At 39.5% G+C, this 12,044-nt stretch overlaps 1 protein-coding gene across 3 annotated transcripts in view; it reads right to left on the reverse strand.

The window, feature by feature from the left end:
• Window positions 1-6,724: 6,724 nt before the first annotated feature.
• The window catches only part of EED (embryonic ectoderm development), a 30,887-nt gene continuing 25,567 nt past the window's right edge, over window positions 6,725-12,044 (reverse strand). For 2 of the 3 annotated variants that reach the window (XM_019955016.2, XM_019955017.2), the window contains 3 exons: window positions 8,150-8,308; window positions 7,331-7,404; window positions 6,725-7,059 (listed from right to left, as the gene is read on the reverse strand). In XM_019955016.2, the coding sequence (XP_019810575.1) occupies window positions 6,933-7,059; window positions 7,331-7,404; window positions 8,150-8,308 (360 nt within the window). In that variant the 3' untranslated portion in view covers window positions 6,725-6,932. Of the gene's footprint in view, window positions 7,060-7,330; window positions 7,405-8,149; window positions 8,309-12,044 lie in introns of those variants that run through there. The other variant, XM_070782964.1, reaches the window with a different exon arrangement.

The following is a 12,044-nucleotide window of genomic DNA, read 5'->3' on the forward strand; positions in this document are numbered from 1 at the left end:
AAGCCTGTGCACGGTTAACTACTGAGCCTGTGCTCTAGAGCCTGGAGGGCAACTACTGAGCCTGTGTACCGAAGCTACCAAAGGTTGAGAGCCTAGAGCCTGGGCTCCACCAGGAGAAGCCACTGCAATAAGCCCTCACAACGCAACCAAGAGTAGCTCCCGCTTGCCGCAACTAGAGAACACTTGTATGCAGCAACAAAGACCCAGCGTAGCTAAAAATAAATAATTTTTTAAAAGTGATTTTGCATCCAAAAAAATCAAATAATGGCCAATACAGTGTTAGACATTTCTCACAAGGATTTTCTGACAACCTATGATTAGTTTTAGAATTAAACACAAATGCACACTCCCTCAACTCATCACACAAAAATGTCACAGAAATCAACCAACTTGTTATCAGGTTAGCCAAAAACGTTCATTCGGGTTTCTCCATGTGGCTTAAAAACCCACATGAACTTTTTGGCCCACCCAACACATTTCGCATCAGCCTGGGGTGACTGAAGTGAGGACGGTGAAATGAGTCTGCTTTTACATCCGAAGTCTTGGTCTACATCAGAAACTAACCACAAAATACCAAGAATCTCTTCAGAAATCCACCAGCTCAATTCCAAAATGACAACAGGGGAAACCCACAGGTGATAAATGAAAGTAGGGGAAATTAGAAACTTTACAGGGTTAGAGATACGTTCAGTGGTTAAAGAGACCATGTAGTATTTTTTTACTTTTGCTTGTAAAATGTGAGTTCTGCTCCCAGTCTCCTTTGTAAAAGCCGTCTAGACTCATTTCCTCTAGATCAGTGTGTTTCAAACTGTGGACTGAGATCCATTATCGAGCTGGTTAATCAATGTAGTGAGTCTCAACAAAATTACAAGAAAAAAAGAAAATTTCAGAATACATGTAAAGTGTATCATTTAATGGAACTTTTGTGTGATTGACTCATGGAACTTATATGTGTGTGTGATTGGGATATACTATATATAGGCTGTGTCTCACTGTGGGTAGCATATTTTTTTTTAGGTTCAAAAATTACATCCTAGATTACCTCATCCTAGTTTGAAGATGAGATTAAGCAGAATGACTGTCCCCTTTGCCTCAAGTGAACACTTTAATTCTTTAAGAATGTTTGGACAAGGTGACCATTAATTCTTTAGACCTCTGCCCTTCTCAGGCATTTGCTTAAAAAAACAAACAAAAAAAAACAACCTTTATAATCATTACTTTGTAGTAGAATGATACACCTAGTCCTTTTTTAACCCGTTTCTTGGGACTCTGGTCTCCTCCCCACAGAGTACAGTATGGTTCCCAGCTTCTCCCCGATTTCCTACTGCTAAAAGAAACACAATTGCTTTTCTTTGGGGCAAATGCGGGACCACAGGGACATGGATAACTGTCCTATTCATTTTATTTAAATGGACCAAAGACGCCAACAGAAAGAGACTGGTAACAAGACTGAATAGTTCGTAAAAGAAATGAGAACCTGTCAACAGAGATGTCAGTACCACGTGGAGCTGCTGGGAAAAGGGAGGCACGGGGTTTCAGGTCAGCCCCCGGCAGGGTCAGCTTCACGAGCGTGTGACCAATGCAGTCGTGCAGAACACTGAGATCAGGAAGATGCTTAGCATGATGCTCTGTTGTCCCATCTTGACATTTGTTTTCAACAAAGATAAGACATTTTAGGAAAGTCAAACAACCAAGAAACCCTATTCTTATCAGTTCCTCACATTAGCCAACTGTGTGCTCAGTTGCATCTGATTCTTTACGACCCCATGAAGTGTAGCCCTCCAGGTTCCTCTGTCCATGGAATTTTCCAGGCTAGAATACAGGAATGGGTTGCCATTTCCTTCTTCAGGGGATCTTCCCGACTGAGGGGTTGCACCTGCAACTCAAGAGAGACTCAAGACTCTCTTGATAGAGTCTCCTGCATTGTCATGCAGATTCTTTACCGCTGCACCACCTGGGAAGCCCTTATTAGCCAACTACTTGCACCACAGTTTATGACGTTGAAGAAAATGGAGATAGGGCAATCAACAGTTTATCTTCCTTTCAGTTTGTCCTTACACATCAGTACATCAAACACAGGGCATGTTGGTAGAATATATTGTACCAAGAAGTGAAATAAAAAGCTGAGTTACTTTTGCCCAACATTCCCACTGCACTAGTAAATACACATGAATGCATGAGCTACAAAATACCAATTGTGTAATTTCAATGATTCCACAAAGGAGTTAAATGCTTTTGTTTGCACTTAAAACTGTTGCTATATAATATAAAGATGAATAATAAAATTTGTGTTGATAGAAGTTTAACTTGGAGTGGCATTGAAAATTTTAAAAATACAAGTTAAGAAATCACAGAAGGGGAAAAGCTTAGAATTTCAGCATCTTACATTTTTCCTGCTGCTTAAACAAGAGGCTTGCATTTTCATTTTGCACTAGGCCCTGCAAATTATGTAGCTGACCCTGCCTTCAGGACTAGAAACAAGATCAATAGCATGCTGTCCCTCTTGGATTATTCCACATTTCTTTTCAAAGAGCTGGGTATGTGAGGCCCACAAAGCACAACAGATTCCAAAGCACAATGGGCTCGGGGAAGACTTCGTTCTGATCTCCATAGACAAGAATCACGTGTCCCTTACCCACGCGTGTGTCATGACCTTGGCTCCCTCGGGGCAGTGAGCATAATGTTGGCATGCATGGAGAGTGTCAGTGCTTAACACCACCACTGAACAGGGTTTCTTGTTCCTTTTTGGATTGGAGGTCCAGGTGAGCTAAATGTGCACCTTCCCTTGCTATTGCAAGTGTAGTTGTAATTGAGCAAGAAAATGGGCTCCACAATGTGGAATTAAAGGGAGAATTTGTGGCTCTTCATACTGCTGGACTGACTACCTGAGGCAAATGACAAAAGAGGGAGTTTAGATCAAGCATCTAGCCCTGGGTAGATGCATAGTGTAGGAATGCCAGTCCTTGGATCCCATTGTTCAAGAAACAAAACCACACAGGGACTTCGTCTTCCTGTCGTTCAAATTATGCTGCAGAAGGCTCACCTGTCCTAGTGAGCACCTTGCCTCACCCCAAAAAACTACAATAGGGATATGGCATCAGTTGGCTGCTCATCCAGCTTGAAATTAACTTTGGAAGCCTTTTCTCAGGACATGGATACAGATAGGGGTGAAGTTCCAGGTCTGGTAGAAACTTCAGCAGATGGCACATTAGTGGCTACAACTGCAGTAGAAGCAGGAGACATGATGGTATGGAAGCTGTTGGGACCAACAGCGCTCTCCTTTTCTATCATACATGCCAACTTGGCACTTAGGTATCATCATTTCAGTTCAGTTGCTCAGTTGTGCCCAACTCTTTGCGACCCCATGAATTGCAGCACACCAGGCCTCCCTGTCCATCACCAACTCCCAGAGTTCACTCAAACTCACATCCATCGAGTTGGTGATGCCATCCAACCATCTCATCCTCTGTCATCCCCTTCTCCTCCTGCCCCCAATCCCTCCCAGAATCAGTCTTTTCCAATGAGTCAACTCTTTGCACGAGGTGGCCAAAATATTGGAGTTTCAGCTTTATCATCATTTCTTCCAAAGAACACCCAGGACTGATCTCCTTTAGAATGGACTGGTTGGATCTCCTTGCAGTCCAAGGGACTCTCAAGAGTCTTCTCCAACACCACAGTTCAAAAGCATCAATTCTTTGGCGCTCAGCTTTCTTCACAGTCCAACCCTCACATCCATACATGAACACAGGAAAAACCATAGCCTTGACTAGACGGACCTTTGCTGGCAAAGTAATGTCTCTGCTTTTGAATATGCTGTCTAGGTTGGTCATAACTTTCCTTCCAAGGAGTAAGCCTCTTTTAGTTTCATGGCTGCAATCATCATCTGCAGTGATTTTGGAGCCCCAAAAAATAAAGTCTGACACTGTTTCCCCATCTATTTCCCATGAAGTGATGGGACCAGATGCCATGATCTTCGTTTTCTGAATCTTGAGCTTTAAGCCAACTTTTTCACTCTCCTCTTTCACCAAGAGGCTTTTTAGTTCCTCTTCACTTTCTGCCATAAGGGTGGTGTCATCTGCATATCTGAGGTTGTTGATATTTCTCCCGGCAATCTTGATTCCAGCTTGTGCTTCTTCCAGCCCAGTGTTTCTCATGATGTACTCTGCATATAAGCTAAATAAGCAGGGTGACGATATACAGCCTTGACGTACTCCTCTCCCTATTTGGAACCAGTCTGTTGTTCCATGTCCAGTTCTAACTGTTGCTTCCTGACCTGCATACAGGTTTTTCAAGAGGTAGGTCAGGTGGTCTGGTATTCCCATCTCTTGAAGATTTCATCTTCCACAGCTTATTGTGATCCACACAGTCAAAGGCTTTGGCACAGTCAATAAAGCAGAAATAGATGTTTTTCTGGAACTCTCTTGCTTTTTCGATGATCCAGCAGATGTTGGCAATTTGATCTCTGGTTCCTCTGCCTTTTCTAAAACCAGCTTGAACATCTGGAAGTTCACGGTTCATGTACTGCTGAAGTCTGGCTTGCAGGATTTGGAAGCAAGTAAAAGAATAATCTCAAATTATTACTTATCCTTCATTTTTTTTCCCCTGGATCTCCAGTTAAAAGTATCATTAGATCTTTTCATTTTATCCTCTACAGGTTTAACTCTGTATTCCCCATTTTGATTCTCTACTACACCACATTCTAAGTAATTAGGCTTTCAGTTAATTTATCTCTATTCCAGTTGTGTCTAATCTACTGTCTAACCCATCCACTGAGTTTATCTCAATAATCATACTTTTCATTTTCAGAAAATTCTACTTTTCAATTCCTCTTGTTCCATCTTGGGAGTCTCTTACTGCTTATTTTTGTGACTGCATCTTTTATTTAAATGTTCATTCATTTAACAAGTATTTATTGAGCACCCACCAAATGCAAGTTATAAGTACTGCAGTTATACCAGTGAAATGAAACGGAAGGGAAAAAAACCCATCTACTCTCAGAAAGTCCACATCCTAGTGGGAGAAATACAACAAACCAAGTAGGTAAACTGATGGAAAATAAGGAAGAGGACACAAGAATTTGATTTTAAATGTGACTTTGTATTCTGATAATTCTGAAATCTTTAGTGGTCTCAGTATATTGCAAATTGTTTAAACTGTCACAGCAGATTTTTTCATTTTCTGTCTGGTGATCTTTGATCATAAGCTAGTTAACCTCAATTTTTAGCAACCTTAGGGGCCTCGTTGAGGTTTCTTGTTTTAATAGTTAACATCCATAACAATGAATGGCTTGTGAGCTGAATATGGCCCACTGCCTATTTCTGTTAACTAGTGTTTCTGGCACCAGTGAGCCTCGTTTATGTAATGTCTAAGGCTGCATTCATGCTACAGCAGCAGAGCTGAGTACACGTCATGGAGACTGTACTAAAATATTTACATCTGGCTGTTACAGAGGTCAGAAAAAAGTTAGCTGACCTCTCATCTACAGAGATATACAAAGGAACTAAAAACAAAAACCTCAGGAAGCACTAACCTACGCTGTTGGAGCAAATGAATTTGGTTCCTTAACAAAAATGCCCTTTCCCCTATTAATTCTGACAAATGAGCCTAAGGAAATAATCAGAGTAGACAAAGACTTCTGCACTGGGCTGTTAATAAATGTAACAGCAAATAGTAAAAAGCAATTACCATGTCCAGAAGATATTAAATAGTGGTATATTCATAGAAATGTATTTATAGAAAAGGTTCATGAGTTCAGAAACCTACACTGTTGGAGCAAATGAACTTGGTTCCTTAACAAAAATGCCCTTTCACCTATTAATTCTGACAAATGAGCCTAAGGAAATAATCAGAGATGTAGACAAAGACTCCTGTACTGGACTGTACAGTACTTCTGTACTGGGCTGGACAAGATTCATTCTTTTGTATTGTACCCTGTTCCCTTCATTTCACCTTCTACCTTACCTGTATGATTGCTCAGGTTTTCTTCTGCTTCTGGTTAAATGCTCCGTATGTCATCTTGGTCCTCTTTGGAGAATTTTTATGGCCTTTGTATTTTAATCCTATTCTTGCTTTGTATTTTAATTCTATTCTTTTCCGTAAATATAACCAAAGTACCCTATGTTTGGGACAAAATCACTAAGTATTTCAACCCTATGATATCAATTTGCTTGTTTTAACCAATACTCTTCTAGAAAAGGGGACAAGAACTCACTATACAAACACATTCTCCATTTCCTTCATTTTTCAACCCACTGCATTTAAGCTGCTGTGTCCTCTCCTCCCTTGCTGTGATGATATTTCCACTAAGATTACTAATGATGAAGTTGTAAATCAAATGGCAATGTTTCCTAACTGTAAAGATAAAATATTATATAACTCTTATAGACTGCTTATTACAAAGTTAGTATAGAACAAATCATTAAGAAATATAAAACCACAGGAATACAATTTCCAATAAAGCTAAGGGTTTGGTGAGTCAAATTCTGTTCAAATTGCTTCTCATGTATTAAATCACATGATCCTTTTAATTATCCAACGTCAGTTAATGGCAGAGCCAAGATTAAAATTCAGTTTAGTTCCAGAGCTTATACTTAATCACTATGTTTTATAACTTTTTCCATTAGGCAAATAAAACAATCATCATCACTGAAAAAAGATAAGGTGTAATTTTATTACTTTCAACACTGCATCACAATGAATAAAACAAACTAAAGTAACACACAGCTTTACAAAAATAAATTTTTATTAAAAGCAGTAGAGTCTGAGCAGGAGACAGTACAAAGAGTGTAAACAATGTAAACATCACTACATTCAGCTCAGCCTGATTGAATGCTGAAAGACAACTCTAAATGCTCTATGTGCCCTTACTAGCAGGATACATTAGTTCTATTGTACACAGAAAACACACGCTAATTTTGATTGGGAAAAGTACTTTATCGCAGTCGGTCCCAGCGCCAAATGCTGGCATCATCACAAACAGCTATAAGAATGCTGCTGTCCCTGCTGAAACTGGTTTGTCGAATAGCAGCCCCGCATTTGTGATGAGTCAGCGTTGTGCATCTAGGGAGAAAACATGACAACAGGTTAAATATCACACACACACAATGCTGTCAGTATCAAACTTAAAACCAGTGAATGTAACTTACTACCAAAGTACTCAGGAAAAACAATTATTATTAGAATAAAAAAGAAATACTTTACAATATGCTGAGAATGTAAATGTTACAAATGATGTTAAGGATGGCATTGTAAGTATCAATTACTTACTCTATAGTGACAACACTCTGAAGGAAAAGTCAGAAATTATGAAGAGGAATTTCTAAATACTTACTTGGCTTTATGAGGATCTTCTACTTCTAAATCCCAAACATAAAGTTTGCCAACCTGATTGCCCAATGCAAGCATCTGTATAAACATATTTTAAAAACCCATCAAAAACAAAACAAAAACCTATCAAATTATTAATATAAGCTATAAAGATTTCAAGCAATCCTAAGATATCTTTCTTATTGCAGAAACATCTCAGCTCCACCCTGTGGCAATGCTCTTGGTTATTTCTTTGCATCTTATATTTCTGATTTGTAAATGAAGATAAGAGCAACTAATACTTCACAAAGGTGCCCTGAATAAATTAAACCATTTTGCAAATTTTTGAAGAGCTATACAATGTACACAATTAGCATATATTCTTCATTCTGCTCTAAAGAACTATAATAAAAGCCACAGAAAATTTCCAAAGCTTTCATATAGCAAGAAATAACCAAGTAATTTGTTACCATAAAATTATAATACCAAACTTCTGTAAAATTTTAGATAACTAATATTTTGTCTCTATCTTCCATGATGGTTTTCTATATAAGAAGATGAAAATTCCAATCACCAAAACATTAAATCTTACTAACAGATGTTATGGAAAGTAAACACCTAACTGCCACCACTGACACCTGTCAATTTCATCTATAATAAGCACTGCAGATGGTGTGCAGAGCCACAAGGGGAGAATAAATAACATCAAAGGCCAAAGCAAACAATACAAAAAAATCAAGGTAGATTACACTTAAAGAGGAAAGAGAACACAGATGCACTCAGAGAAAACTAAAATTGCATGGTTTTAAGTCAAATACTTTCAAAATGTAAAATATGTTGCTACCTTTTGCCAGAAATCCATAGAAAACCTCATGTACCAAATGTCACACTGGCTGTAATCAAATCGCCCAAGAATAGTCACATTAGACTCACTGGGTTTAATTTTATCTATATCATCTTCCATTTTGCCAGGTTTCCAGCATACAATGGCATTTTCACAAGACTTAAAAAAAAGACACAAGATAAAAAAGAAATGTTAATTGTAGAACTGAATTTTAAACATTACAAACAAAGCTTTTCTCAACTATCATTTCAGAATTCACAGCTCTTTAAACCTGGTTATCCCTCAATTGAGTCCAATGATAAACATATTCATTTGTATTTGCAAGAATCAGTATCTACACTTACAGATTATCAACAGATTTTAACAATACAAAAGCATTACACTATCTAGAATATTCATTTTTGAAGTCACAACTTCTCTTCCAAACCAAGTTTCAGCCTTAACTACTTCAGCATACAGAGACTTAAGTATTTTATAGCAAAGATAAAGTTACAAACATATTAGAATACACGGTTCTTCAATATGACCCCTGCTTATTCCATCTTTCTCTATTTCACTTCTAATTTCCTGCAGTTCCAATCTCCTGTGGTTCCCTTTATACAGTTAACTATTAATCCTTCGTCTGCAGTATCTGTACTACATGGTAGGTACTCAATAGATGTTGTAGGAAAGCTAATGAATTCATAGAAGGGGCCTTACAGATCGGATTATACAAAAGGCAATAAAAGCAGTGATTCAATATCCCAACACTGGTAAGGGGATGGGAGTGAAATGGGCTGAGTTACACCTTCTCTGTCCTGCAACAGTGAAATCTTTACATACATTCTACTTTAGTAGCGAGTGGTGGAGAATACAATGAGAGAAGAAAATGCAACACAGAGGGCGCTATTTATATTACTGTGTAGGCTAGTGGTTTGCCAGTTAAGGAATCTTTGGCAATGTCTCTGGCTTCCAGGTAACAGAGGCCAGAGAATGCTGAAAACTGCATGTAGAGAACAGCTCCTCCCACAAAAAAGAACTGTCTGACCTCATTATCTCAGACCCAGGACTGAGAAATCCTGGTGGAGGTGAAGGGTGCTTACTGGAATTTTACAGGACACATTCCACACAACCACATATGGTAGCCCTGTGGGGTTCACTGGCATTTCAATGGTTTAACAGCGGGGTCATAGGGAGATTAGGAAGTGAAGAACATGTTTTTTTTTTTCTCTGCCCTTTTTAGATTATATAAAATCCCAGGGTTACAGATCCATTATACAAGTTCTTTATTGTAAAGTACCTTAGAGAGCACCCAGTCTGGTGACTCTTTTAAGTGCACAGTTGGATTGACAGCCTGTAGAGCTTTCTTTAAAACACATCTTGGTCCCAACCCCACTGAATCACAATTTCTGAGAGAGGAGGCCAAAGCAGCAGAACTGTAACATAGCTCTTCAAGTGCTTCTTACTGACTGTACTGGTAAAGGACCCTTAGTCAGTAGAGTCCCCTCACAGAGAGCTAAAGCATAGGGAGGTAAAAAGAGTCTACCCACACTAATGGATGGCTGTACTTGAAAATCATCCAGAGAGTTTCTAACAATTACAAATCCGCAGGTCCTTGTGCCAGATGTAGAATACATGGGGAAGAAGCTTAGGAATCTGTTTTTACAATGTCCTCCCAGTAGTTCTCATGTGGAGCCAGATTTGAGACCACCAATACTCAGTTCAGCCTCTTAGCTAAAATGCAGATTATCTTTTCCTATCATCTGATTAAGTTCTAAGAGCAGAAATTTTAGACCTACTGCCTTTTTACATCTGCTTCCAGCAACCAATGAAGTAGAGGTACTTTTCCCTATTCATCTCACTAAATACAACTTAAAAGTCTGAAGGGCATGGAGGAGGCCGACTGGTTAAGGACCCTGGGACATGAGGGACACTGAGTTCCTTGGTTTTGCCTCCTTTCTGTATCCCAGACTACATGCTAGAGAAGGTAGTGACTCAACAAAGCTAAAGACAAAACAAAGCCCCCCAAAGCCTACTCTCTCCAAAGGATCAGTAAAGTGGCAACCCAGCATAAGAGAAAATTTTCAGGTAAACAATACCACAGAAAAAATTGTGGACCCGCCCACATACCAACCAGCACAGTCCCAGTGGGGATCCCTTCTCACAGGTGGTAACTAAACACTTCAAGTACATAATACCCTGCTGACTCCTCCCTACTCCTCATGGTAATGACGTGACTCCTCCTCCTCTCTGGCTGGGGTTGTATTAGAGGCAAGGTAGCAAAGAGTCTAGAAAATCCCATGGACGGAGGAGCCTGGTAGGCTGCAGTCCATGGGGTCGCTAGAGTTGGACACGACTGAGCGACTTCACTTTCACTTTTCCCTTTCATGCACTGGAGAAGGAAATGGCAACCCACTCTAGTGTTCTTGCCTGGAGAATCCCAGGGACGGGGAAGCCTGTTGGGCTGCCATCTATGGGGTCACACAGAGTCGGACACGACTGAAGCGACTTAGCAGCAGCAGCAGCAGCAGAGTGTCAAGAGAAGTGGACAACAGAGGGTGAGATGGTTGGATGGCATCACTGACTCAATGGACATGAGTTTGAGTGAGCTCAGAGAATTGGTGATGGACAGGGAGGCCTGGCGTGTTGCAGTCCATGGGTTGCAAAGAGCAACTGAGCAACTGAAGTGACTGACTGAACTGAACAGAGCGCCAGGATGTTCACAACCACCTACCACAGTGTCAGCTGAGACCACCCAGGGAGCAGTCATGCGGGCTCCAAACCCCTCCCTGCTAGGGCGGTGTCAGCAGAGTCCCTGTGAAAAGCCTAAACTCTTGCCCCTTAGAAAAGAGGCATCACCACTAAGTCAACCAAGTGGGGAATGTCCCCTGCCACCTGCCAATCATGAAGCAGCATTCACTTTACAGCTGAAAATTTATCAAAGGAAGCCTGCTGTAAGAGAGCTAAATAAGAGCCCAAGTTTCCTAACAGTACCCAAATTATCCATATCTCTATCAAAATTCATTTTTCATACCAAGAAATGTAAAATCTCAACTTTAATGAGAAATGATAACAAGAGACACAAACAATGAGATGACACAGATGTTAGAACTATCTGACAAGGATTTTAAAGCAAAGAGTCGGACATGACTGAGTGACTGAACTGATCTTAAAAATGCTTCACCCTAATACAAAATTAAAAGTTCAAAATCTGGGGAAAAAAAATGGTTCAATAAGAAATTACAAACACACTTAGAATACAGTCTCAGCAAAGAAAAGAAAAGGTAAGAACCATGTGGAAATTTCAGAACTAAAAATACTATAATCAAAGAACAACTGAAGGGCTCACCAGCAGAAGAGAGATGAGAGTCAGTAAATTTAAAGTTAGAACATAGAAATTACCCAATTTGAACAAGACTTGAACAAAGAAGTTACCAACTGAAAAAAGAAAAACAGACTTATTAAATGACAGAGTCTCAGGGACCAAACAAAAAATCTAAAGTATCATTAGAGGAGAGCGGGGAGAAAAGGGGGATAAAAAAGAATTTGAGTAATGGCTGAAAAATCCCCATATTTGGGATGAATTATGTCCCCTAAAGACCTACAGATCCAAGATTCAAGACAGTAAATGAATCCCTCAAAGACATAAATATCAAGCTGAGCACAGTCAAACTTCTGAAAACTAAAAATAAAGGAAAAAAAAAAAAATCCCCAAAGCAGTTAAGTCAGAAAGAATACCTAAGCTATAAGGAAAAACCAATTCCAATGGTGGCAGATGTCTCATTACAAATGACAGAGACCAGAAAGAGGGGGAACAACAGTGTTCAAATGTTTAAAGAAAGAACTGTGGGATTTACTGAATCCTCTATACACTTCAGGAGTAAACCGGAAATGAGGACATCCCTAAACTAAGAAA

The sequence above is a fragment of the Bos indicus genome, chromosome 29 (genome assembly GCF_029378745.1).
Source record: "Bos indicus isolate NIAB-ARS_2022 breed Sahiwal x Tharparkar chromosome 29, NIAB-ARS_B.indTharparkar_mat_pri_1.0, whole genome shotgun sequence".
Classification (NCBI taxonomy): domain Eukaryota; kingdom Metazoa; phylum Chordata; class Mammalia; order Artiodactyla; family Bovidae; genus Bos; species Bos indicus.